We start from the raw sequence: 25964 nt of genomic DNA on the forward strand, positions 1-25964 counted from the left end.
AAGCATTTATTTTTCTGTCTGTTTGTATAACTGAACCTGCCAGACATTGTTTCTGCCTATGGCATTAGTTAACGTCATAATGAGGACCCGTTGAACAGAGCAACTCTAGCTGCTACTGTATAGTTGGAGCTAGCTAATGTTGGCCACTTATTTCTGGTGCTGCTTGGATTATTGGAATTTATCTCATAGCTCTAAAGTGCAAAACTGTCAATCACATATGCAAATAAAATTTCCACAACCATGCTAAATAATTTGCTCATGAGGGAGTGTCATTTGAACCCTAACGGAAAAACTAAAAGAATCTGTTCTCTGGAAAGATGAGCCAAAGACTGAGTTGTTTGGCTTCAATTTTTGGCTAAAACAAAACCCTACCTTTGAATGTAAGAATCTCATATCAAACATAATGCATGCAGGTGGCACCATGATGGTTTGGGCTGATTTGCTAGTTCAGGGCCTGGTCAACTTGCCATCACGGAGTTAACAATCAATCCCATACCAGGAGAATGTGAGGCCATCTGCCAAAATGCTGAAACAAACATGGATCTTGCAACAACATAGTGACCCAAAACACAAGCAAAGCTACAACAGAATTGCTTGAAACACTAGAAACATGAAATGGTAGAGTCAAAGCCCAGATCTCAATCTTAATGAAATGCTGTTGGGGGACTTGAAGTTGACAGCGCATGCAAGAAAGCCCTCCAGCATGACTCACCACTATAAAATAAAAAAACAAAAAGTGTCAAAAAGGGGATGTGATTATTTTTCACATGACTAGTGTTGCTAAAAGAAAAGGGAAATGCATTTACCCCCACCAAATCTCAACTTTCCCATATATCAGACCATGCAAGCTCCCACTCTTATCTTATGGTAGCTAATGTGTTTGCATCAAAATCCAGGGGAGGTAAGATCAGGTTCCACCTTCATTTATAGACAGCTTTGCTTTGACACACCTGACCCTATACAGCAAGTCTCTGTGGGTTGTCAGAGATGTGAAAAGAAACCAAACCAGATCACAAGTCAACTTTGTCAAAATGCACACCATCCAAAAATCTGTGTTTTAATAGATATGGCAACCTGTGTTCTAACAACGTAAAGTAACACTCACTATAACAGGGGTTCCAAACTTTATTACAAGTGAGAAATTCCCAGAACAACATGTAATTTACAAAAAAAAATTAAAAAATGAATCTCATTTAGAAAATGATTCAGGCATTTCAGCATTGAGACTTACATCAGAATTTCTTTCATGATTCCATGATTTTAGGTCTGTATCAGCAGGGTCTTAACATCCCAAACTAAACAAAAAAAAAATGGAGCGGTGAAAGATATCTAGTTAACCTAACATAATATTGAAATGAAAAGTTGTCTAGCACTCAAGAGAAAAAGAAAAGCAATCTGCCCCATGAAGTGTGAAAGGGAAATAAAAAGTTATGATCTAGGTGTGACACCAGCAGCACATTTTAACTGCAGGTATACATTTCTGTAATCAAGACTAATCCAAGCCTCTGTTTATCATGGCAGATAAAATGTACTGAAATTGGCACATTTCATTAAAAGGCTAAATTTTCGGCTTATATTTTTGATGTGGTCAATCAGGAAGCAATGGCAAGATTTTACGCTCAGGTAGGGTGGGTCCCAAATATGCCCATCACCCATGGAAGAGAAAGCAAAGCTACACCCCACAAGTTCTGCTCACGAGTCGTGAAAACATTAATACTGCAATGGGTTCCTCTCCCTTGATTTCAGAAACCTTTAGAAATAATGAACATACCACACAACTTGTGTGTGGGAATTCCTTACTAATGAGTCACTAAAAATATACTGCAGATTCTCAAGGATATTTTATTACCCATCGTTATTCAACTTTGAGGTGCTTTCTTATAAGCCTGAGTATAATGAATGCACATCTATAAAATACTATATTAATCTAAACTTTTAACACAATGAGTTAACAGAAACCTTTTAAATGTATTGTCATAGCTATTTTGATACATATTTTTTTTGCCAAAAAAATCATTGGTTTATAAAATATTTACAGTCATCCTTTTTGTATCCACCATGACCAATACAGGGCTCTGTTGGGACATCATGTAAGATTTAAGGAGTCCAATTTAGTCCTCAACTCGTTTCTCAGTCATTTAATTAAGTTCCTCAGTCATTTAATTCAGAGTTGTCCAAAATTTCTCTGCAGTGTGTTTAATCTTGCATTGTATAGAGCCTTCTGGTGTAGACTAACCTAAAGCACTTTGCCGGCATATTTCGAAAGATGCATAGTAGTAAATAAAATACAAAAACACGTTTCTGTTTGTCACAGGAAGTGTAGCTGCTGCTTTAGTCAGAGCCTAATGGGGGACCCAAATAAACAATACAATTACATCAGCTATGAGGTGAGGGGTGAGAATTCGGAATAAGGGAAGATCAACGTAATTTGATAAGTCTATCTTTAATGAATACAAACAGCCCTGGTGATGATTTCCGTCTTAACAGGAGCATGATAGTAAAGCATCCCCCTGTAGGACAACATGGGAAACCTCCTTTGAGAGAACTCAGAATATGACAGCTATGTTTAATTGAGGAGAGCATTTGTACATTGTATGTAACAACTCGCGGACAGAGACGTTCAAGTCTTCCCCCACGAGTTGGATTCAATAGAATAAACTGAAATGTAACGTAGAATACCAGGCCATCGATGAACTTGTCCTTGAATGTTTTTTGAGGAACCGGGCCCTGAATTACTCTGAAGTTTAAGCTAAAATGTCCTGAACGGTTTGAGAGAGAAAGCGAACGAGAGAGAAAGGGAGATTGGGAGTCCACGTGGTGATAACCCCTGATCATCCCATGCGAGCACAGGTCCTCATTACAATAAAAGGTTTATGTCTCAAAATATTTCGCCTGTAAATCACCACCAAAGACCGATGATTGCTAGGCTAACGTTGCTTCCTGGCAGACACATGGTTCCCAAAAACAATGACGAAGAAAGCAAATTATTTGCATCACTATTGCTCATGTACATAAAAAGTACAACGTCCGGGCTTTTAACCTGGTACAAAATGACAGCAAAAAGTTGTTTGCTATTGTACCTACAAGTTCTGTGTCCCGTCCACCTCTATGCCTTGGTGGCAAACATGTACCCCCACCCCCCATTTATTGTCCATTCCTTTCTCTGAGAAATGCGACTTCAACTGAACTGCTACTAGCTCACCAAGCTAACAAATAGAACACATTTCCAGAAACTTAAACTGTTAAGAAAGCAAACAACCTGACCAAAAACTTGGTACTCACTGATGTCAGGAGAGGTCGCATCTGTTCACTGGCCTCTTCCTCCATTTGTCGAAATTTCTGTCCCCTGTCCTCAGGCATAATTTAAATATCAAACTCCGAAATACCCCTTTTGACGTGCCTACGCCACCACTAACACGTCTGACTGCATTTTTACATACATTACCCAGCGCATAGCCCGCCCTATTTTGATTGACAGATTGTATTCGCCTTTAACATCCGAGGAACCGGCATCCATTAACCAATGATAAGAGTGAAAAGGACAAGTGGGCGGATGCGTCAAGCCTATCCAGGCGGGGCTTGTGACAAAGAGCAGGGATGCTGTGTTGCGAGTGCTTGATCTTGAAGTCCTTAGTACTACAAGTTTTATATTGCTCTGTGTGAGTTTCCAACGGACTAACGTAATTATGCCCACAAGAAAGCACAAATCCACTTATTTTTAGCATAAAACATTTATTGTGTTTACCTAATATCTTCTCAAGGCTATTGATTCAGTAATAAGGCTTATCTCTGGTTTTACTGTCATTCTTTTGGCCCTTGAATTCACCTGATTGTAAAACAAAACAGTAAGCACTTAATCATATTGGTTTTCAGAGACACTTAACCCTCTGAATAGCAACCTATATTAAAGTGCTGTATGCTTACTGTAGTCACTCTAAGAAAGTGTGTATGGTGGGAATCTGTCATTCGTAACTAGATGTATTTGGTGCCTGTAAGGAGCTTATTACAGATTAACTGATTCATATTCATGTAGAGTTTGCCCCCTGATGTTTTTGGTAACAGCATAATCCTGATGGATTACTTCAATAATTCAAGCTCATTAATGTTTCCAAGGCTAGTTTCATTTGCCAGAGAATACTCAAACAGGGCTTATATTTGAGATATAATCCTTAAGAAGTTTTTTTTTTAAAACTTTGTAATGAAAGATTTGTTCATAGTGGCTGACAAATGAACAATCAATCCCTGTTTCACCAAGACCAAGCATAGCTGTTCTAATCAGGACAAAATATAAATTCCACAAAGTACTTAGGCATACAATTAGTAGAATTTATCTGGGCACTTTTACTTATACTCCCATGAAAATACATACATCTTTGATCAACATAATCATTATTATCTTGTGGGCAATGTAGAAGTAACCTTTTAAGATAAATCTGCCTGTAGATTTTGGGAGTCTTTGGGCCCCACTTTCGGATAACTGATTTAGAAAACATTTGGAATAGTCACAGATTTGGAGGTCACTTCAGAAGTGCCAGGCACACATACAGTATATGGTCTCCAAATGATCAGCGTTGTAGGATGGCAAAACTAGTGCGTACGTGTTTGTGTATGTGAGAATATATGTGTGCATTCCAGTGAGTGTGTGTGTGTGTGTGTGAGTGTGTCTAATGAATATCAAGATTGTCCCCCACATGCTGGGGGTCAGCCTTCTAGGGACCAAAGATGCAGTCTGTAAACATTGTAATCCCTTTAATTTGGTCTCAGGTATTTCTTTGGGCAGTTACTGGAAGTAATGCTGGTGTCCCGATAATGCTCACAAGGGCTCCACTTCTACAGGTGGGGAGTAGCTTAATGCCTGCTCTCTCTTTTTCTTTCTCTCCCTCTCTCTCACCCTTTCTCACTCTCTCTGAAGATCCGAGGCAACCTTAGTCGAACACAAATTATATTTTTGGAGCCAACTGTTGACTCCAATGTTTAATAAGAAATAAAAATAAAAATATTATTGATTTGAATGGATTGAGCTTAATTCATGTTTTAGTGTCTATCCAAGTCTCTCCCAATGTGTCTGATTTGGTTCAGTCATGACTTATCTTGAATTCACCCATATAGTTAGTAAGCTTTTATTACACAGTGTTGCTCTATACAATACTGATTTGATCATTATTTCTAAACAAACAAGTAAATTATCCGACTGTACATGCTTATAACATTGTATTTGACCGTTCACAGCAATAATTAAACAGTCATTGTTAAGCACACACTTTGTTCCAGTACAATTCACTGTTACACATGATATGCAATAGCTACTGCTTAACCTGTACTGGAAGCCACGATATGATTAGAATCTACAGGCTCAATTATTTTGCCATACTTTCTGTTCAACACTATGTTGGCGATCGAGAAAAGACCTGAATCGTCTCACTCACAAACTTGCTTGTCCTCACAGGAACCCCTAGCAACGATATATGACTAAGTTGGGGAATAACTGCAAGGCAGCATACTTAATCCTGCTCAGGTTAGAGCAATCAAAGTATAACCATGTCATGGTGTTGACTGGTAGGCACCCTTCCAGCAGACTCCATCATGTTTTCCCAACTGAAGCATCAGAGTGCCACCTTGTGGATCACCCAATAAATGTGCAATACTTCAGGATTTCAGCTTTATGCTACTCTTTCTGTGCCTTTGGGTGTCATTCAGGGAAAACAGCTTCCTTAACTGCACATGTACAAAATGTTTCACGCTAGCAGGCTTGGAGGTAGATATGGAATCGAAATCCGTGGGATTTGTCCTGCAAAGAGAGAGTTTCAAAGTTAAATGGCATTTTAAAATTGAGACAATAAATACTGTCATTTAATGTAAATTAGTTATTTAATTATTGAAAATGAGATATCATAGGGTTTTCAGAAACCAAAATGGTGTAAACATTGTCCCAACCACATTAGACCATTCCAGCTTGACTCATGTGATGATGCAATCACACTATTATATTTAAAGCTTTATTTCACTGAGACAGTGAGGAAAGATTTTTTTTTTTTGTTGAAGAAAGAGCTGTGTGCTTCGTTCAAACCCATGCAGAAACAATACACTTGCACCATGTGTGGGAAGTGATCCCCAGTTTTTCTGTTGCACAGAGCAGTAAAGCCCCTGCCTGTCTCTCTTTGTGTCCATGTGCAGAACCAAAATAAGAAGACTATTCAAAACATTACTGAATCCATACATCTCTACTATGACAGTCATGAAAATATGACCTTGGAGCGCGGCGTGGGGAGGCTTGACGAGGCTTGGCCTCTCCAGCAATCTTCTGGGACATGAGTCTTCCCCTAGATCGCAGTGGCATTGTTCTAACCAGGGAAAAATGTCTCCTGGTATAACTTGGAACCATGACATTCCTGGATAGAGCTGCCATGGAGTCCCTGTAGATGAGGCCATGTCTGGAAGATACACTGCAGTGGTGACATGTAGCCAACTGAAAGAGTTCAGGGAGGGCAAAGGTCAATGTAAAAGAGAGGGGTAAACTCTTCATAAGGGTTACCAGCTTTATTTTACAGACAAGGTGAGACAATTCCCAAATAAAGGAAAGTAAGTGGACAAATTGAAACCCCTGTGCACGCATCCCTGTCAAAACGTAAGCCATACAGAGATAGATTTAAATAATATGAGTGGCTAGAGCCCTCTCCCCATAAAGAACACACAGCTAAAATCATATATGATCAACACAGGCCAGCCATAGCCAATTACAATTACATCGCCATTTCCAAAAAAGTTGGGATGCTGCATTAAATGTACATAAAAAGAGAATGCAATGATGCACAAAGCATGTAAACCCTACATTCAATAGAAAATAGTACAAAGACAACATATCAATTGTCGAAAATGACATTCTTTTGTTTTATTGTTTCTTAAAAAACATATGCATACTTTTAATTTGATGCCAGAAACACATGTGAAAAAAGTCGAGACAGAGGCTACAAAGGACTGGAAATGTTGTGTAATGCTAAAAAACAAAACCTGGTGGAATATCACACAACAAATTAGGTCAATTGGCAACAGATCAGTAACATGACTGGGTATAAAAAGATCATCCCAGAGAGGATGAGTCTGTCAGAAGTGAGGATGAGGAGGGGTTCACCACTCTGTGAAAGACTGCATGGGCAAATAGTGCAACAATTTAAGAATAATGTTTCTCAACGTAAAATTGCAAAGAGTTTGGGGATCTCATCATCTACGGTGCACAATATCATTAAAAGATTCAGAGAATCCGGAGAAATCTCTGTATGCAAGGGACAAGGCTAAAAACCCATACTGGATGGTCGTGATCTTCAGGCCCTCAGGTGGCACTGCATTAAAAACAGACACGATTCTGTAGTAGAAAACACTGCATGGGCTCAGGAACACTTCGAAAAACCATTGTCTGTGAACACAGTACGTTGCTGTACCCACAAATCCAAAATCTGTAGCCTTCTCTGGGCCCGAGCTCATTAAAGATAGACTGCGGCGAAGTGGAAAACTGTCCTGGGGTCTCACAAATCAAAATTTGAAATTATTTTTGGGGATCATGGACATCGTGTTCTCCGGACTGAAGAGGAGAGGTTTCACAACAGCATGGCTCCATAGTAAAAGAGTCTGCAATCCTATATCAAGCAAGAATGGGAATACATTTCACTTTCAAAACTACAGCAACTAGTCTCCTCAGCAACTAGTCTCCTAGTCTCCTCAGAGTGTTGATAAAAGAAGAGGTGATGCAACACAGTGGTAAACATGCCCCTGTCCCAACATTTTTTAAACGTGTTCCTGGCATTTTTTTTTTTAATAACTTTTCTCAGTTTTAACATTTGACATTTTGTCTTTGTACTATTTTCAATTAAATATATGGATGAATGATTTGCACATCATTGCATTCTGTTTTTATTAGCATTTTAATGCAGCCTCCCAACTTGTTTGGAAACAGGGTTGTACTTTCTTATAGTAATAGGATTTCAGGACAGCTCTCTAGAGTCTAGAGAGCATCAATTTCAGCATAGACCTATTTCTAAACCAGGACCCACTTATGTATGAAAATAATCCACTGTATGTAGCACAATGGATTAAAGGCTCACACTGCACTACATTGCACACTCTAATTTGTTTACGACATTTCTATGTGGAAAAGGATTTCACCCTTTCTCTGCAAAGTATATAAAACATTTGCTGTAATTTCTTAATTACATGTTTATTTCAAAGCACAGTATTTGAATAAGATTTAAATAAAGAAAACAATTACATGAAACATCCAGAAAATATTACACCACAAAAGCATGTTGTCTGTTAAAAGACAAAAAAGCCCCTGATATATTATAAGACTACATTATTTTACTTCTTTACAAAAACATTTGCATGTAACTCAGAATAGAAACAATTAAATTTAAACATTATTAAAAATTGTAGATTACAGGGCCTACACTAACAATTTCAATTTAACATAGAAACTGCCCCACTCACTCACATACAAGACCTACAAACATCGCTTGTGTCAAATAATTAAGGGTCAACAGACATAAATGCCTGTAAGAGAGGAACTCACCGAGACAAATGCTGCCATGCTGTATTGTAGTGTCTTCTGTTAGTCTGCTATGTAGGAAGCTTCACCAACACAAATTGCTGTCAACCTACAAATGGGTGGAGCCACAAGAGATTCATTTAATTAAGTATCTGCCCACCGGTGCCTATTGATCTCACAAACACAGGATTCCTGTCAACAGCCAAAGCCTATTTCCTGATTGTGGATTAGGGTCTCATAAAAAATAAAACTCCAAACCAATAAGGTAAGGAATGGGCTGCCCTTTTTTGTGATTCTATTTTGACAGGGCAAATCAACCTGCATCACACATATTCGCATAACTCCCCACTCTCTCCCATTAGCGCCCAAAGGACCTGCTTCTTTCAGTCTGTCTATCAAAGCACATGGGATAAATTTAGACAGAATTATTAATAATGACAAGGGGACAGATTGCTAAAAGGATTAACAAACTCTGAACAGATGGAAATAAAGGGAGACGGTGGCTTGTTCCTTTCAGACTGAGCTAGTACAAAATGTGCCCAAATAGCCACTGGCTCCATCCCTCGAACCTATAGAAATGTATAGAATGTGCCGGGAAAGATTTGGAGACAGAACATGAAGACAGGGGTGGAATTCATGTTAATCTGATATTGTGTTGTTTTACTTTGAGTAACATGGGTAATATTGTGTGGATTTCTTCATGAAAATACAACCGACAATCCAAAAAAGTAGGGATGATGCATAAAATGCAAATAAAAACAGCAAGCAATGATGTGCAAATCATTTATCCCTATATTTAATTGAAAATGGTACAAAGACAACATATCAAATGCTGAAACTGAGAAATGCTATTGTTTACCACACCCTGTAAGCATTGGGAACTGAGGAGAACAGCTGCGGTAGTTGTGAAAGTGGAGTGTTGTCCCATTCTTGCTTGATATAGGATTGCTGCTCCTGAACAGTTCAGGGTCTCCTTTGCTGTTTTTGTCATTTCATATGCTCCAAATGTTTTCAATAGGAGACAGGTCTGGACTGCAGGCAGACCAGTTTAGCACCCAAACTCTTTTACTACAGAGCCATGCTGTTGTGACCTGTGCAGAATGTGGTTATTCTTGAATTGTGGCACTATTTGCCCAAGCAGTCTTTCACAGAGTGTCGAACCCCTCCCCATCCTAACTTCTGACAGACCCATCCTCTCTGGAATGATCTTTTAATACCCAATCATGTTACTGACTGGTTGCCAATTGACCTGATTAGTTGTGTGATATTCCACCAGGTTTAGTTTTTTAGCATTACACAGCATTTCCAGTCTTTTGTTGACTTTGTCCCAGCTTTTTTGAAACGTGTTGCTGGCATCAAACTCAAAGTGAGCATGTATTTTCCAAGAAACAATAACATTTCTCAGTTTCAACATCTGATATGTTGTCTTTGAATTATTTTCTGTTGAATATGGGTTTTAAATTATTTTCACATCATTGCATTCTGTTTTTCTATACATTTTACATAGCAGGTTGTATAATGTAGGACCAGCCATTAGGTTCCTGTTAATCTCTATTTTCATTTGCAATAGATTGGTGTGTTTTGAATAAAACCACTTCTGTAAGTTGCTGTGCACAATAGTGTCTGCTAAATTAATGAAATGTAAATGTTCCCTTATTTTCACCAGACTGTTACATCAGCAAACATTTATTTGATGTTCTTTGTTTCTAGTTAGATAACGGGAATAGCCTTTTGGGTGATTATACAACCCTACACTTTAATGTGAGATACAGAGATTACAGCATTGTTTTTCTTCCCTAAAACGTAATCTTATCAAAAGGGCAACTGATGAGTTCACGTTGCCTCTTTACAGATTTGTGATCCAGGAATACCACTTTGCAGATGGATACCATTCTGAAAACATCTAAATAATACAGAATCCAATTTTACTGACAGCACTCCTGAAACCCCCATTCACTCATTTGCTATTTCAAGCATGGACAAATGCCACCTAATAATACATACACACAGGTCCAAACTAAAATATCACCTTAGACAACATAGGCTTGTCAGCGTTCTCTATTGTCTATATTTTAAAACTGTCTTATGTTTAATTTTCTTTGATGAACTGGCACTTTAAAAAACGTTGTGTTGAAAAGCACTTAAAACAAAATTGATTACTTTTTACACAAAGAGATCCTTATAATTTTTTTTGAATTGATCATCTCTAGAATATACACAACCGTTCAAAAGTTTGGAGTCACTTAGAATTGTCATTGTTCTCCAAGAAAACATATATGAAATCATTTTCAATGGGAGTCCTTCAGAAATATCATTGTTCTCCAAGAAAACATATATGAAATCAGTTTGAATGCATTGTATACTGTAGGGGAACAGATGTTACAAACCGGAGTTATGTCCTTCATCAAGATCCTTTTAATCCTGTACGAATCTCCCAGTTCACCACCAAAGCACTCCCGAACCATCACATTGCCACCACCATGCTTGACAGATGGCGTCAAGCACTCCTCCAGCATCTTTTCATTTGGTCTGTGCCTCACAAATATTATTTGTGATCTGAACACTTCAAAATAAGATGTGTCTGTCGATAACCCTTTTTCCCAAACCTCGTCTGTCCAGTGTCTGTACTTTTTTGATCACCTTAATCAATTCTTTGGTAACATTTTTCGCTAAGCTGACACTTACAGTGGATATGAAAAGTCTACACACCTCTTTTAAAATTCTAGGTTCTTGTGATGTAAAACAATGAGACAAAAATAAATCATGTCAGAACCTTTTCCACCTTTAATGTGACCTATAATGTGAACAATTAAAATACACCCAATACTCCCACCCTTGTCTTCTTTCGCATCGTTGCCATTTTTAGTCATGTATGTAGTAGTAGACTGACTCTCTATACCTAGCCGGCAGGAACCCTAAGGTAACATTAACAAGGCTAAGAAGAACGTCAAACTCTGAGTTAGCGCTTTTTTTGGAACAGGTAAAAAAAAATCATCTTTTTATTTGGAACGTTATTCTCTATCGGGCATTGGTGCCGAAACGGTTTTTTGAACAGTGAGTAATTGCAAAATGTTGTAATTGTTTTTATACTGAAAATAGTCGGGGGCGTCTGGTCATTAGAGGCCCCACCTGTTGTCAACAGAAAGAACTGCAACAAAATTATGTTATTTCTATTTCTCGAAGATTACTTCCTATCATTTATTATATATGAATATAGCAGCTTCCTAAAGTGCATATAATTTGTGTTAGGATTTTATTGGTCCCTGCCGTGCTGCTTCAGACTGCGTTCTGCTGATTCGAGCTCGCAGTAGTAGGCCATAGGATAAGCGTGAATGTGGGGCTAGCCCCTCTCTCACAATGCAATGTACATTGTACGTGTGAAAATATTAATACGCATGCTCAGAATGTTAGTGTGATCAATGTAAATCACACACATTTGATGCCATGTGGGGCTGACAGCCATTAGCATTCACAAATGCCAGATAACTTGAGAAAATTAATAAAGTGGATTTCATACTCGAGCACCGGTTTGAAACTCTTAATTTGGAGGAGAGACTTCCTGGGGGGGTGTTCCGGTCCCGTCCCACCGGGAGGAGACCCCGGGGAAGACCTAGGACACGCTGGAGGGACTATGTCTCCCGGCTGGCCTGGGAACGCCTCGGTGTCCCCCCGGAAGAGCTGGAGGAAGTGTCTGGGGAGAGGGAAGTCTGGGCATCTCTGCTTAGACTGCTGCCCCCGCGACCCGGCCCCGGATGAAGCGGAAGAAGATGGATGGATGGACTTGAAGTAAAGCGACTTGGTGCCCATCAGCCACGTGATACTGTCATCACTCAAACTGCTGGTAAAAGTAACCACGGGTTTAACATGGAGTGGTTTTTGAAGAAGAAGTAGCTAACTCTTCTGTTTTCCATGTCTGCTATTTGGTGGAGATGGTACTTGGACGGGTTACAAAGATTTGAAACATCTTTTTGAGAGGATTGCAAAACATCTGGACAATGCTGTGAAATTGGGCTTACTTGGAAGGGTAAATGTTGCAGCCCATTTGACAGTGCATACAGGCGCTCCATTGAGCAGCATAACAAACAGGTGGAGAAAAACAGGTACATTCTCAGTCGAATCATAAAATGTCTTCAACTTTGTGGAAAATGTGAAACCGCACTGCGGGGCAACGACGAGTCGGTGGACTCCCTGAATCCTGGAATATTCAGATGTATTTTCAAGACTACGTGTGAGGGCGATTCGAGACTTCAGAAGCACTATGACGCTCCGCCCATCTTCAAAGGGACATCTAGCACTGTACAAAACAAACTGTTAGACTGTATGTATGAAGTGTACAGGGAGGAGATGGCCAAGCAAGTGGACGAGACATCATTTGTTGCCATACAGGCAGATGAGACAACTGATGTCTCCTGTAAATCACAAATGGTGGTTGTGTTGCAATACATGTTGCCTGACAATACAGTGACAGAGAGGTTTTTGGACTTTGTGGAAGTCAAAGAAAAAACTGGACTCAGCCTCTCTAACAGCATCAAGAGTGTGCTGGAACCACTGAAGCTGGGAGAAAAGCTGATCGCTCAGGCTTATGGTGCAGCTGTAATGAGTGGAAACGTCCGAGGGGTACAGACACTAATAAAAGAGACATGCCCAGTTTGTTCACTGCTATGCTCACCAGCTGAACCTGACCTTGCAGCAACTTTGTTTAGCAAAGATGAGCATCCTGAAGGTGTTTTTTGGCACCGTTTTTTCTGGCGCTCCAAAACGTGTTGCGACACTTGCTGAGGCAACACAGAGACGCATTCCAAGGCCACCCGCGGTACGATGAAACTTTAAAAGTAGAACTGTCAATGCAGTTTGGGAAAACCGCGCTGCGCTGCTCCTGTGTATGGAGGACATACACACACAACCAGGATGGGATGAGGCCACCAGACGACGGCCTGTCAAAAAAACCCAGGGACCGATCCTTTCTGCAGCTGCAGGTATTTTTTTCTTCCTTATGCCAGAAGTTGATGTTTTATACAACACTCTGCAAAAACGGAGCATCGATGCATCTGGGATTAGCAGTGCGCTCACCCGTTTTTAAAGAAGAATGTCCAGAATACGCGGAAGCAAACTGATGAATGGGCTGCCACGGTTCACTATGGAACAGACGAGCCAGGGCGACGAGTAACCAACACAGCGCCAGTGATGAAGGAGGCATGCGACACAGTCATCTCCCAGGTGGAGCAGAGGTTTTCACAAAGTGACTACCTGATCGCTGCCAAGATGGTTGACAGCTCGCTCTTCCCACAATTTGTCTTGTCATTCCCTAAATCTGAGCTTGACTGTGCGGTGAAACTATGGCTTCTAGTAAACAAGGAAAAGTTGGAGTCTGAGCTCACCACTCTGTACGGCCACACTGAGCTTCACACTGGTAAGACGGCCCTGTCTCTGTTAAGATCCATCCATGAGAAAAACCTAGAGGAGGCTTTTGCTGAGACCGTCACTCAGCTGAAAATGATCATAACAACACCTATGACGACTTCAGAGTCAGAGAGGAACTTTTCCACCTTGAAGAGGGTAAAAACCTTCACTCACAATACCATGGGACAGCCATGGCTCAATGCATTGGCCATCGAAAGCCAGCTGATTCAGCAGCTACATTACTTAATTCCCAAAGTCATCAGAAAATTTGCCCAGAGGAAGAACCGCTGTGCCACCTTTCTCTTCAAGTGACCCCTCAGCCTTGGTGAGTGAAAGCATAATTTATCATCCTGTCTTTGTGGTGCTGGTCCGTGCATTGGTCATATTTTTATGCTGGATCGATTGATATAGTTGGTGATGAGTGTCAGTGTATCCATGCTTATCTATTAAGGTTGTTGTCATAGAATGGAGCTGTATCTCTAAAAAGTTGTCCCATTGTGGCCTTCAGTGGTGTTGAGCTCATTGCTGTCTGCGTATGGCCCTGTAGGCACATTGGTTATGAGCTTGGTTGCATTCTTAATTTAGGTTTGTAAAATGTGACAGTGGTAATTTTACGTGTGTGTGACAGAAGGAAAGCAATTACACAAGAAGGTCTCTCTTTCTCTAGTATGTGTATTACAACACCTGGTAGAAGTCTTTAAAAGTGTTTTGTGGAGCCACTGTTTGTTGATGTGTTACATAAACACATCAGTAGCAAGAGGGAGTTTTGTAGCTTTACTGGTATATATCCTATATTTTGAAATGGTTTGTGCCCCACCAATTTTCTACATATAAAAACACCACTGTACATAGTTGGTCAAATTTAACCAAAATAAATGTGTCTAACTACAGTAATTATTTGGCTAAAACATTACCATACAACCAAAAATAATTAAGAGCACAGAAATGGAATGACAAATCTTAGAGATCGACAAAATATATGTAGCAGTAATGGCTGATTGTGATTGAGTAGTTTATGAATTAAAACATTAAACAATAAAATGTTTATGACCTGTTTTTTGGACAGTAATATCATTACTATTTATTTATTTACTGGACCTTGGTTTGAATCCTAAAACATGTAACGGACAAAAAAAATTGCTTTCCCATTTTTTGTAAATCGGTTTTTCCTTTCCTTAAGAAAAGCATTTGTCTACTTTGGAAAAAGAAAACTGCTAAGCATCTAAAATGTTATTTGTGGCAAATGTAGCATATTTAAATCCCATAAAAAATAAAATACATAAAAAATATTAATTATTGTCATAAAGCATACAAGCATGATCCCATTCTCTCTCTACCACCCAGTGTCTGGGGAAGTTCTTCTCATGCTCCAGGATTATGATCAGGGGGAAACCCCAGGTTAGTAGGCACCAGAACCCCTCGCTCCTTCACTCCTCCGCTGAAGTCAGAAAACACCTTAGAAGGAAACACAGTGAGGAACGGGGGCAGTAGGTCGGTGGAGACCAAGGTCCTCCTGTACCTGTGACAGAGCACATGGACTTCTCATTCCACCAAATGTCCTCTCACCTGTAAAAGGCAAGCGTGGGGCTACAGTAAAAGTGTGCCAGCTGCCTCTGGTACAAGCCTAGCTGGCCCGCTCTGAAGACACAGATCAACCTGAGCTTCAGCTGCATAGTCTACTGAAGGGAACTGAAAGAGCTGTGGGGCCGGAGGAACACAAAGAGGATTCAGGGGATGTTTTTTAATTCTCTGATTACATTTGAGGCCGGATATACTCAATACATGCCATTTCAGAAGACAATGAATGTGTCAGTGTCTGGGATTTTTAACATTGGCCATGGTGGTAAAGTTAAACACATTCTGATGTCAGCCACCGAATAACACCCCTAGATGAGAATAGTGACTGGAGGTGTCTTTCTTGAGATATCTGGAAAGGTCCCTATAAACAAACTACATCCTTCTGTAAAACAGGAAAGCAGCGTTATCTAAACGTGGGTTGCAGAACTCATCTACTTGGACTTCTTTGCTTTACAACATATCAATAGTGCCCTCTAGTGCTCATTTTGTTGACAAGTCTGGGTAAATCTTCAACTCAATTGTTCTATTCAATCAGATGCTTTCATCAGCTGCACATATATCTGACAAGAACGTTTATCATATCGCCATATATTCAGTAAAGCCTACAGTAAAATGCACATTGAAATTGTCTGAAGACTTGTGTTAAAACGTCTGAATGCACTTATAAAATATCAATTGGTTTTGGGGAACTTGCCTTGTCATTTTAAGCATAGTTCTGAAGATGTCATTTATTCCAATGCACACCAGCAAAGGCTCCCAAAAACACACAAAAAAGGTTTTACAAGGTTATAGAGCAGATCTTGTGGAAAGGAAAATGTGTAATCAACGGCTTAGATTGACCTGTCTGTAATATTCAGGGGTTCATTGCCCCCCCCCCTCCCACCCATGTGTGTAATTCAGAAATGTACTGGCGCTGCTGTACAACCAGCTGTTCATGTTGTGACCACATTTTCTGGTGCAAACGCAAGATTTCTCCCATGGCATGAAACATGCACCTGTTCATGTACATTAGGGAGCGCACTGCACTGTAAATGGTTCTAAACACGTCAGGCTAGCTGGCGGTCAATAGCTTGACATTTTGTCTTTTAAACTACGGTACATAATACTAACATTACAAACATATCTGACTAAGAGAAGTGTTCTGATATGGAGGTCGATTTGGGATGACCAAAGTAGAAGGGAGAATGACGAGCAGTATCATGTAATGCCATGGAATGCAGTACGTGGAGTATACCCCATGAACTTAACAATTTTGTCTGATATCTCCTTGTTTTTTCCTTGAATGTCTTTTCAAAACCTCCCCTGTCATCTGAGCAAAAGAAAAGTGTTGTTCTTATCTGGAAACATTTAATTATAGCAGAATTATTTATTTATCAGCCAAGTAGATCTTATCAAGTATGACAGAAGAAACTGATAAAGTGGAGGCAAAGACTGAGGGAAAGGTCACAATAGAAACAAAGCAAAACATATTCTGAGAAACACTAAATCTGTATACCAGAGGTTATTTAGTAATAGCTTTTCATTTTCACAAGTGAAACATGACACTAGTTCATTGACATTTCATTAAGTGGGGAGATGTTTAAGAGCTTTAGAGTGCTTTCGAGAGCTTCCTAGCCACACTCTGCATGACCACCAGTCTGGTCAGGTCAGCGTAATGTGCCACTCGGTGAACACGTCTATCCACAACGTGGTAATCAAAGCCACCGGCCAGCCCCGTCACCAGTTGGGACACGCCCGTCTCATCGTAACCCTCGCCCACAGTGATGGCCAGTAGCCGTATGTTCTCCTTCAGCGCGGCGGCAGCTGCTCTGGGGATGCCGCGCCGCGCCGAGGCCTCGGACCTGCCGTCTGTGAATACCACCGCTTTCCTTGGGACCGCAGAGCGGCCGTCCCTCTGGAGGGTGGAGGTCAGGAAGGCTAAGGCAGCGGGCAGGTCGGTGGCCCCGTCCATGTAGCGTGTAGTCGCTAGTCCGGCTACTACGTCCTCCACCCTGGCAGTGAAAGGCACCTCCACTCTCTGCTGCTTCTTATCACTGTACTGCAAGACGGACAAGCGGAGCAGCCCTGTCCGGTCCTGAGAGAGCAGCCTGGTAGCCATGTTCCCGACAAATTCCCTGGCTCTGTGAAAGTTGGCCGGGCCCACACTGGCGGAGCCATCCAACATGAACACAATGTCGGTGGGCTCCTCGAAGTTCGCTAAAGGAGCAATGGGCCGTTTTAGGATTCAGATTCACACATTACACTGAGTCTTTTAATTGCAGTATATAAATAACCTCATTGTAAGGTAACTAAAACTGCCACCTTATAAATTAGTAAGAGGAGCAGTCTTACCAGGACAGGTGTAATTGGGACATTTCTTATCTGTAAACAAACAACACAAGCCTTAGGTTAGAGCATAGAGGCTCATGACAAGTATTCAATTCAGACACTCCAGATCTAGCTCTTGATATTGTATGTCTAGCCTGTACATTGCCTACCTTTGCAGATGTAGTCTGTAAGGCTGTTGAAGAAGGAATCCTCAAGCAGTTGCGCATGGTCTTGAATCTTAAAGTATAATCCAGCTGAGGAAGTGTCCTGACAGGTGATCTCCTCCAGCATGGAGAGGAAGGGCGCCCGTCTAAAGATGTCCCCAATACCAACGCCAACCACCTGAAGAGCCAATATGGAGGAAAAACAAAGACTTTGAAACACAATGGCTGACTTTTAGTGTATAATAAAATGTCCTTTGGGTCCCACTCTCCCCCCCCATCCCCCAGCCCCAGCCCCAATGCCTTCCTTCACCCTTATATTAGGCAGGAAGCAGAGAGAGGACAGTGGTTTGGGGTCCCGGAGGGTGTCCGAGCGCCCGTCTGTCAAGACTATTGCCACTGTACGGTTCTTGGAGTCAAGGTTCTGGCGGACAAAATCCAGGGCCTCTCCTGTGTATGTACCACCAGCAATCCACTGCATATTTTTCACAGCACTGCAGTTATGGGGGAACCAGACACAACAGGCATGACACAGACAAAATGAATCAGACAATATGCTGACAATCAAACATCTACCCAGGGCTTATTACATGGATGTTATTTACGACACGGTGTCTAATCTGACCTTTTTAGCTGTGCTACTGTGGTGATCTTTGGGTCCCTCATAGACACCAGCTCCTGCGTGCCCCCGTGGCTGTACTGAACCACACCCACTCGTGATCCCAGCTCCTTCTGCAAACGGAAACGCAAACTTAGCTAAGGCCCCTCTCTCAACCGGAGAGGTCAGGACAAACGTTCGCCCACCTTGTCCATGCTGAATTTAGTAATCCGGTTGATGATTTGAATGATGAACTGTTTCTCCAGGGTGAAGTTTTGCAGCCCAACGCTCTCTGAACTGTCCAGTACGAATAGAAGATTCACTGGGCCACACTCGCACACTGTGTATGCCCATTAGAGAATCATTATAATAGTAGGATTGCATTCTCAGTGTAACACATCATGCTAACTGTTCATCTTTGTTTTTTCACAATACAGTTTTCTTAGTTGGTGTCTCTCACTGGCATGCATAGTGATGTTAAACGTAAAAAAGCGAAATGTAAGGTCATGCAAGACGGTGAAGTTGTTGCTATGTGTAAAATGTAGCATCAAAAGCATTCTGAAGTTTCAAAATCTTACCACAGCACGCTGTAAGAGAAAAACAGACAAAATTGAGATCAACATGGATAGATGTTTTTGATCACATCTACAGTACATCATTAAAAGCCAGACACAATGTAAACTACAGAATTCCTACAAATAGTATTAATCCACAGTTTCCTTCACAATTATACTGTACACTCACCTAAAGGATTATTAGGAACACCATACTAATACTGTGTTTGACCCCCTTTCGCCTTCAGAACTGCCTTAATTCTATGTGCCATTGATTCAACAAGGTGCTGAAAGCATTCTTTAGAAATGTTGGCCCATATTGATAGGATAGCATCTTGCAGTTGATGGAGATTTGTGGGATGCACATCCAGGGCACGAAGCTCCCATTCCACCACATCCCAAAGATGCTCTATTGGGTTGAGATCTGGTGACTGTGGGGGCCATTTCAGTACAGTGAACTCATTGTCATGTTCAAGAAACCAATTTGAAATGATTCAAGCTTTGTGACATGGTGCATTATCCTGCTGGGAGTAGCCATCAGAGGATGGGTACATGGTGGTCATAAAGGGATGGACATGGTCAGAAACAATGCTCAGGTAGGCCGTGGCATTTAAACGATGCCCAATTGGCACTAAGGGGCCTAAAGTGTGCCAAGAAAACATACCCCACACCATTACACAACCACCCCCAGCCTGCACAGTGGTAACAAGGCATGATGGATCCATGTTCTCATTCTGTTTACGCCAAATTCTGAGTCTACCATCTGAATGTCTCAACAGAAATCTAGACTCATCAGACCAGGCAACATTCTTAGTCTTCAACTGTCCAATTTTGGTGAGCTCGTGCAAATTGTCTCAGCGTCTTTTTCCTATTTGTAGTGGAGATGAGTGGTACAGGTGAGTGTATTTGTGTTTGTGAAAATATTATTCGTCACAATAAATTTTTTGTATATCTTAATATGGTACTTTTTGATTTGTGCTCCGAGTCAGTCCTTATTAAACTGGAAGTATTTGCCAGAGCCCACACCTCCGGAGGGGAACACCAGAGTTACAATTAAGCTTGCAGGCGCCCAATCTGCCACAAGTAGTCGCAAGAGCCCAGCAAAATAAGACAGCCCTGTTCAACACCCCCCCCCACCCCCCCCCCACCCACCAACCCTGGAAAGTGATGAGACAATTTTCTCTGACAAACCACTCAGCACTGTGAGTTAGAACTATTTGAATTCCTGGCCACAATGACGCAGCTACATTTCGAGGCAGTGACGTTACCTTTAAGCCAATCAGGAGCCCTGAAAGGTTGTCTTTTAAATTAGTAGTCTTTTAGCCTTTAAAGGAGATCTGTGTACAAGAATAGTGCAGGGGCCTTTCTAACGGTAGAGTAGGAGACAGTTTTGTCTCACCCTGAAAACTTCTACAACTATGATTAGGTACGTTTTTTTTTCACTATGTAACACAATGTACAGGTACCTGCAAAATAACCACTCTGTTCAAAAAATGTACAATTAAAATGTTAGCACTAGATACTTACAGCAGAGTTTCTGAATGATCTCAAGGATCTCACATTCCTAAAAGACAGGGATATAAATATAAGACAAGGTGAACTCCAGTAAAGCCTTAGAGCAAAGAATATAAAGAAAAATATGTTTCTGATAAAACAAATATATAAAATCAACTGATGATAATCTTGTTGATGTGTGTGTGTGTGTGTGTGTGTGTGTGTCTCTGTATCTCTTAGTGTGTTACTGTCTGTGTTTACTTAAGGAAGCCCAATATACACAGGCATTAGTCTAAGTAGTGTCAGCTGTTGACCAGTTCTACACAAATCACGATGACACTGTTTAGTATACATCCCTGAAGGCTGAGAAACACAGGTCACCTTTTACCTCTGACATCAACATCGACAAACCAGTCCAACCACGCAACCTCCCATCCCTGCAAGCACCAAGCTCAGGCATTCTTCTACAAACACGGACCCTGCTACGTAATCAAGTGTGACTGGCCCGTGATTGACTTTTGAATTTGGCCCATTCCCATCGCCTGATTTAACAAAGTAGTTACTCACATCCACCCCTGGATGGCCTACTGGGCCTGGTTGTCCCTGTAGTGAATGACAGGAAGTCACATGTCAAGATAACAGCTTTTCTTCACCTTATAGGAATGACTTACACACATCTGCATAGCATAGGTAATTTTGAAGCTAGGTAAACCATATTGTATGTGAATTAAGGTGTGGATTGTCACAACCATGATGTTGCAAAATTTACTGTAATGTACATTGTCTTTTAGCCGATGTTTTTAACCAACTCAGTGTGATTAGACACATGCAGTATATTCACAGGGAGGAGAGGGGAATAACGTGCCAGTTGGAAGGTCGGGGCCGATTGGGCAGAAATTCGGCCAGGACACCAGGACAGGACACGTTTACACCCCTACATTTGCAATGCCAAGGGATCCCCCCAAACGGGGTCGAAACCTACGCATGGCTCTTGGATTTGGTGTTGGACCAAAGGGAAGAGTGACCCCTAAGGGCCCTCCCAGCCCATTTCCTTCAGCACGTGGTCTCTATCCAGGGCCCGACCAGGGCTGAGCCTGCTTAGCTTCAGGGGCAGGCCGGCACTGGGATGCAGTAGTCCACAATCATAGTCACTGTGCGGAACTTACATTTTCTCCTGTGAGGCCAGGGAACCCTTTTTGCCCCTGGGGGCCTTCCCGTCCTGTCTGGTCATTCTGGGAAATTAATATGGAAGAGCACACAGACATTACCCATGCTAGGCTATACACAGACATTACCCATGCTAGGCTATACACAGACATTACCCATGCTAGGCTATACACAGACATTACCCATGCTAGCCTATACACAGACATTACGATTTTCCTGGTTTGAAATTTTTGGGTGATATTCGACAGTGGACAGGGCTGAACTCTTTGCAATTGAGGGTTAACTTACATCATCACCACGATCACCTGGAAGGCCAGCATCACCTTTTGACCCTGGTAATCCCCTGATACCCTGTTAAATACAGAGAGGGAGACAAAGAGAGGCAGAGATGGGGGAGACAGGGGAGATGGGAGCCTAAATCCATAAATTGCTGTGCTTTGTTTTTATTTTCACAAGTTGTGAATTCACATCCTTTTACTGTAGACTTGGCACCAGAAAGATGTTTTTCAAGAGAACCAGCAAGTCAGCCTGAGAAAATAATGATACGCCGACCCCTATAAAACTTCCAAGATATGAAATGAATTCCAGAACAAACACTCTTTTCCTTTGAATCCCGCGGTTCAGCCTGACTTTATGCAACACTAAGACTTTCCTTTAAAGCTGTATCTACAAAGCGTATTCACAAAGCTTCAATGAATGGAAGCATGCTTTGTATACACACTTTGTATTTGAAAATATGTGTAGTTGCCTTCACATTCACTGATTCACCATGTACACAGAGTACTCAGCTCCCTTCTCATGTTAAATGATAGCCTTGTTCTAAAACTGATTACATTTAAACATTTTCTCATCAATCTACACACAACACCCCTGTATGAATAAGCAAAAACTGTTTTAAAGAAATGTTTGCAAATGTATAAAACAAGTGAAATATCACATTTACATGCAACATTTTAAAATAGAATGCTGGTTTGTTTGGGAATTGTGGATGGGGATGTGAGATTTTTTTTTTAGCATTTATCGTAACGATTAGGTAATAAATACTTAACCCTAACCTAAAAACCCAACCTTAACACTAACTCTACTAACTAACATTTAAGCTGAAATAGTAAGCTTTAGATTAAATCCAATTTCAAATCAGTGGAGATATTTTTTTCTAAAGCCTTTACGCTTAGCTCCCACCAAACATTAATACTTAACCCTAAGCTTATAATATGTAAGATTGAATACATTATGCAATTCATTAAAGTTTCATTTAGCAATTTAACAGTACAGTACAAAGCATTTTCTTGAAATTGGTCACAGATACATTTTGTAAAATTGTAACACAACATAACCAAATGAAGTGTGTCAGATTTCTGTTCACCCTATAAATCTGACACACAGTGACCATGTGGTTGCATCTGCTCTGTTGGCCAGAGGCCAAGTTCTTGAGAATTGTTTTTGGACATTAGCAGCCGGCAGTGTTTCACCCTGCATCCCATTGCTGGTTTTCCTCTAAAGATTCAAAGGAATTATTCCGGGAAGTCCCTGGATGGGAACCAGAAGCTGCAAGATGCAGCATAGCAAGCCCTGCAGGAGGTGCTTTCCTTAGCTCAAAAGAGCTTTGAATGCCCCAAGGATGTAAGGATGTCAAACAGGTGACCTAACTCTCCAGGGTCACCAAGTGTACTATAACAGTAGAGGTGTTAACCCCCAGGTCCTGGATGTCAGGGCCATGTAACCATCAATTAGCTTCCCATTCATCGCCCCCCCTCCTCTGGGGTGGGGGTGAACCAGGTCACTGCTGTAAATGAGAGTGTGTTCTCAGTCAACTTACCTGGTGAAATAGGGGTCATTTATTTAACCAAGGGTCATAGCCGACAGTTTCAGTATAAGTCCAGAGAATCCTGACACTAAAGTGAATCAGCCGTCTAAAGGACTGGGAAATACACCCTGGGGTGTTAATGTATTCCAAATATAGTTTTCTTTGTTTGTGATTTGGCCTTCACTATGTGAACCTAACCTGTCAAGTCACTCTACTGCTGACACAATTCTTGAAGCACTTTCCTTTTATGGGCCCAATGTGCGGTTACAGGGGAATGAGATATTACAAGATTCACAGCAGGCCCTAAATTGCCCTAAACAGTTGGCCCTAATTGTCATGATTGTAAGCTTTCAAAGGTATTTAATTTAAAAGTGCATTAGTATTGTATAAGTGTAATCAGGATTCCGTTTGGTTTGCTGTGCAGACAAGGCCTCATATTCCTGGGAAATGTAACAGGATATCAAGTACAACACCAAGAAAACAACATAAAAACACTGATCACAGTACATGCAGTTGTGCAATTTAGTGGAATTGAAGACACTCCCATCATGAGTGACCCACAGCTAGGAGACCCATGTCAAGACACCCAGTGGACCCATGTCAAGACATCCAGGGGACCCATGTCAAGACAGCCAGGGGACCCATGTCCAGACATCCAGGTGAGGCGACCACACAGCACACTGGTATCACAGTTGCATCAATCCCATCACACATCTCTAGCTACACCACTGTGATTGACCGACTACCAGGTGTTAAGACAAACAAATGGATAGATGGATGGACAGACAGACAGACAACCAGAAGTACCTGTGGACCTGTAGGTCCCCTCAAACCAGGGTAGCCCTGTGATATGGTGGTAAAAGAGAGAAATATAAAACAGGAAAATTAGGTCAATGGAAATGTGTCTGTGTCACGCTTGTTGCGTTATCATTAGACCACGGAAACATTTTCACTGTGGCTTAATAACAACTTCATAATAGAGTCCTTAGTATACACTATCTATTAATAGATCTACCAAAGTCTGAAAGGCGCTCTAAAATATTAGTTCCCACCTGAAATCCTGGATATCCAGGTAGGCCTTGACCTTGGGTTCCATCATCACCCTAAAGAACAAATCAGGGTTATGATGCGCTCCAATGTATAATTATTATTATTACACTATATAGTTTAGAATAAAAGCATCAGATAATTGCGTTAAAACAAATGACTTTGACAAAAAGGAACATTGTTCTGTTCTCATGAACTCACCCTCTCACCAACAGGCCCTGCTTCTCCTGGGGCTCCTGGAGGCCCCCTGGGGCCCCTAATACCCTGAGGGGAGGTCAAATTATGTTGTTAATCTGTTACCACGTGGTATAACAAATGTCATCATTGAAGTCATTGAAAACATCAAACCTGCCTTACCATGGGTCCTGGGGGACCTGGTTCTCCCCTGTACCCTTTTGGTCCAGACACTCCAGTCAGGCCCTGTCATGGAAAAAGAGAATGACATTGGGGAAGGGAGGGATTTGATGAATCATTTTCTTTTTAAGGGAGGAAACTTCCATCTCAGAACTGAAATCACAATAGTTAACTAACTGAAAACAGGAAGTGACAGGCTTTCACTATGATTTTATTTCTGGGTAACCAAGATTAGAGTAACCACATGAAAGCAAAATAATATATATATTGTGGGCCAAAATCCCAGCTTTCAGTGTGGGCAAACCTGGTCAAGAACTACAGGAAACGTATGATCTCTGTAATTGCAAACAAAGGTTTCTGAACCAAATATTAAGTTCTGCTTTTCTGATGTATCAAATACTTATGTCATGCAATGAAATGCAAATTAATTACATAAAAATCATGCAATGTGATTTTCTGTATTTTTGTTTAAGATTCCATCTCTCACAGTTGAAGTGTACCTATGATATAAATTACAGACTTCTACATGCTTTGTAAGTGGGAAAACCTGCAAAATCGGCAGTGTATCAAATACTTGTTCTCCCCACTGTATATAACACGAGGTAGGCCTATCGCCTATCATTGTTCTGAGAAAGATGCATTGAGTAGATAACTAAATCACCTTTAAATCAGTCAGCTAATATAGATACACACAGTTTTTACAAATTAAACTAGCGCTTCATCAGTCACTAAACTGCTTATGCGCGTCCACGTTTGCGCGCATGATGATCACACACAACTGAGGCACTCGATTGGTATTTTGGTTCAAATAACGATGTTTTAAAAACATTAAATAAAATAAAACAAGCATGCAGCGTGTCATAATGATTTCGCACACCTATTCTTTTTCAATTGAAGTAATCCAAAAGTAATCATATATAAGTACTGTTAATGTTTTGTTGTAATCCATTACTCCCCAACT

General features: G+C 41.0%; 2 protein-coding genes and 1 long non-coding RNA gene across 6 annotated transcripts in view; all 3 read right to left on the reverse strand.

Annotated features, from left to right (window-relative positions):
- LOC105006531 (sodium bicarbonate cotransporter 3) overlaps positions 1-3415 on the reverse strand; it is a 48014-nt gene extending 44599 nt beyond the window's left edge. For all 4 annotated transcript variants that reach the window (XM_010865122.4, XM_010865119.4, XM_020041233.2 and 1 more), the window contains exon 1: positions 3283-3415. In XM_010865122.4, coding sequence (XP_010863424.1) covers positions 3283-3360 — 78 coding nt within the window. In that variant the 5' untranslated portion in view covers positions 3361-3415. The remainder of the gene's footprint in view (positions 1-3282) is intronic.
- A 1688-nt stretch (positions 3416-5103) lies between these two features.
- On the reverse strand, positions 5104-8840 carry LOC105006530. Its single transcript, XR_827426.4, has 3 exons — positions 8561-8840; positions 6249-6466; positions 5104-5788 (listed from the first exon to the last, which is right to left on the reverse strand). It is a non-coding gene; the product is annotated as an uncharacterized LOC105006530 (long non-coding RNA).
- Positions 8841-16860: 8020 nt separating this feature from the next.
- Positions 16861-25964, reverse strand: part of LOC105006529 (collagen alpha-1(VI) chain) — a 28024-nt gene continuing 18920 nt past the window's right edge. Inside the window, exons 21-35 of the mRNA XM_010865118.3 lie at positions 25007-25069; positions 24851-24913; positions 24655-24705; positions 24410-24445; positions 22084-22146; positions 21795-21860; positions 21196-21231; positions 20662-20698; positions 19159-19167; positions 18787-18920; positions 18608-18714; positions 18296-18476; positions 17992-18163; positions 17846-17875; positions 16861-17710 (exon numbers count right to left, since the gene is read on the reverse strand). Of these exons, the coding sequence (XP_010863420.2) occupies positions 17103-17710; positions 17846-17875; positions 17992-18163; positions 18296-18476; positions 18608-18714; positions 18787-18920; positions 19159-19167; positions 20662-20698; positions 21196-21231; positions 21795-21860; positions 22084-22146; positions 24410-24445; positions 24655-24705; positions 24851-24913; positions 25007-25069 (1656 nt within the window). The 3' untranslated portion in view covers positions 16861-17102. The remainder of the gene's footprint in view (positions 17711-17845; positions 17876-17991; positions 18164-18295; positions 18477-18607; positions 18715-18786; positions 18921-19158; positions 19168-20661; positions 20699-21195; positions 21232-21794; positions 21861-22083; positions 22147-24409; positions 24446-24654; positions 24706-24850; positions 24914-25006; positions 25070-25964) is intronic.

Source organism: Esox lucius, chromosome 20 (assembly GCF_011004845.1).
Source record: "Esox lucius isolate fEsoLuc1 chromosome 20, fEsoLuc1.pri, whole genome shotgun sequence".
NCBI lineage: Eukaryota > Metazoa > Chordata > Actinopteri > Esociformes > Esocidae > Esox > Esox lucius.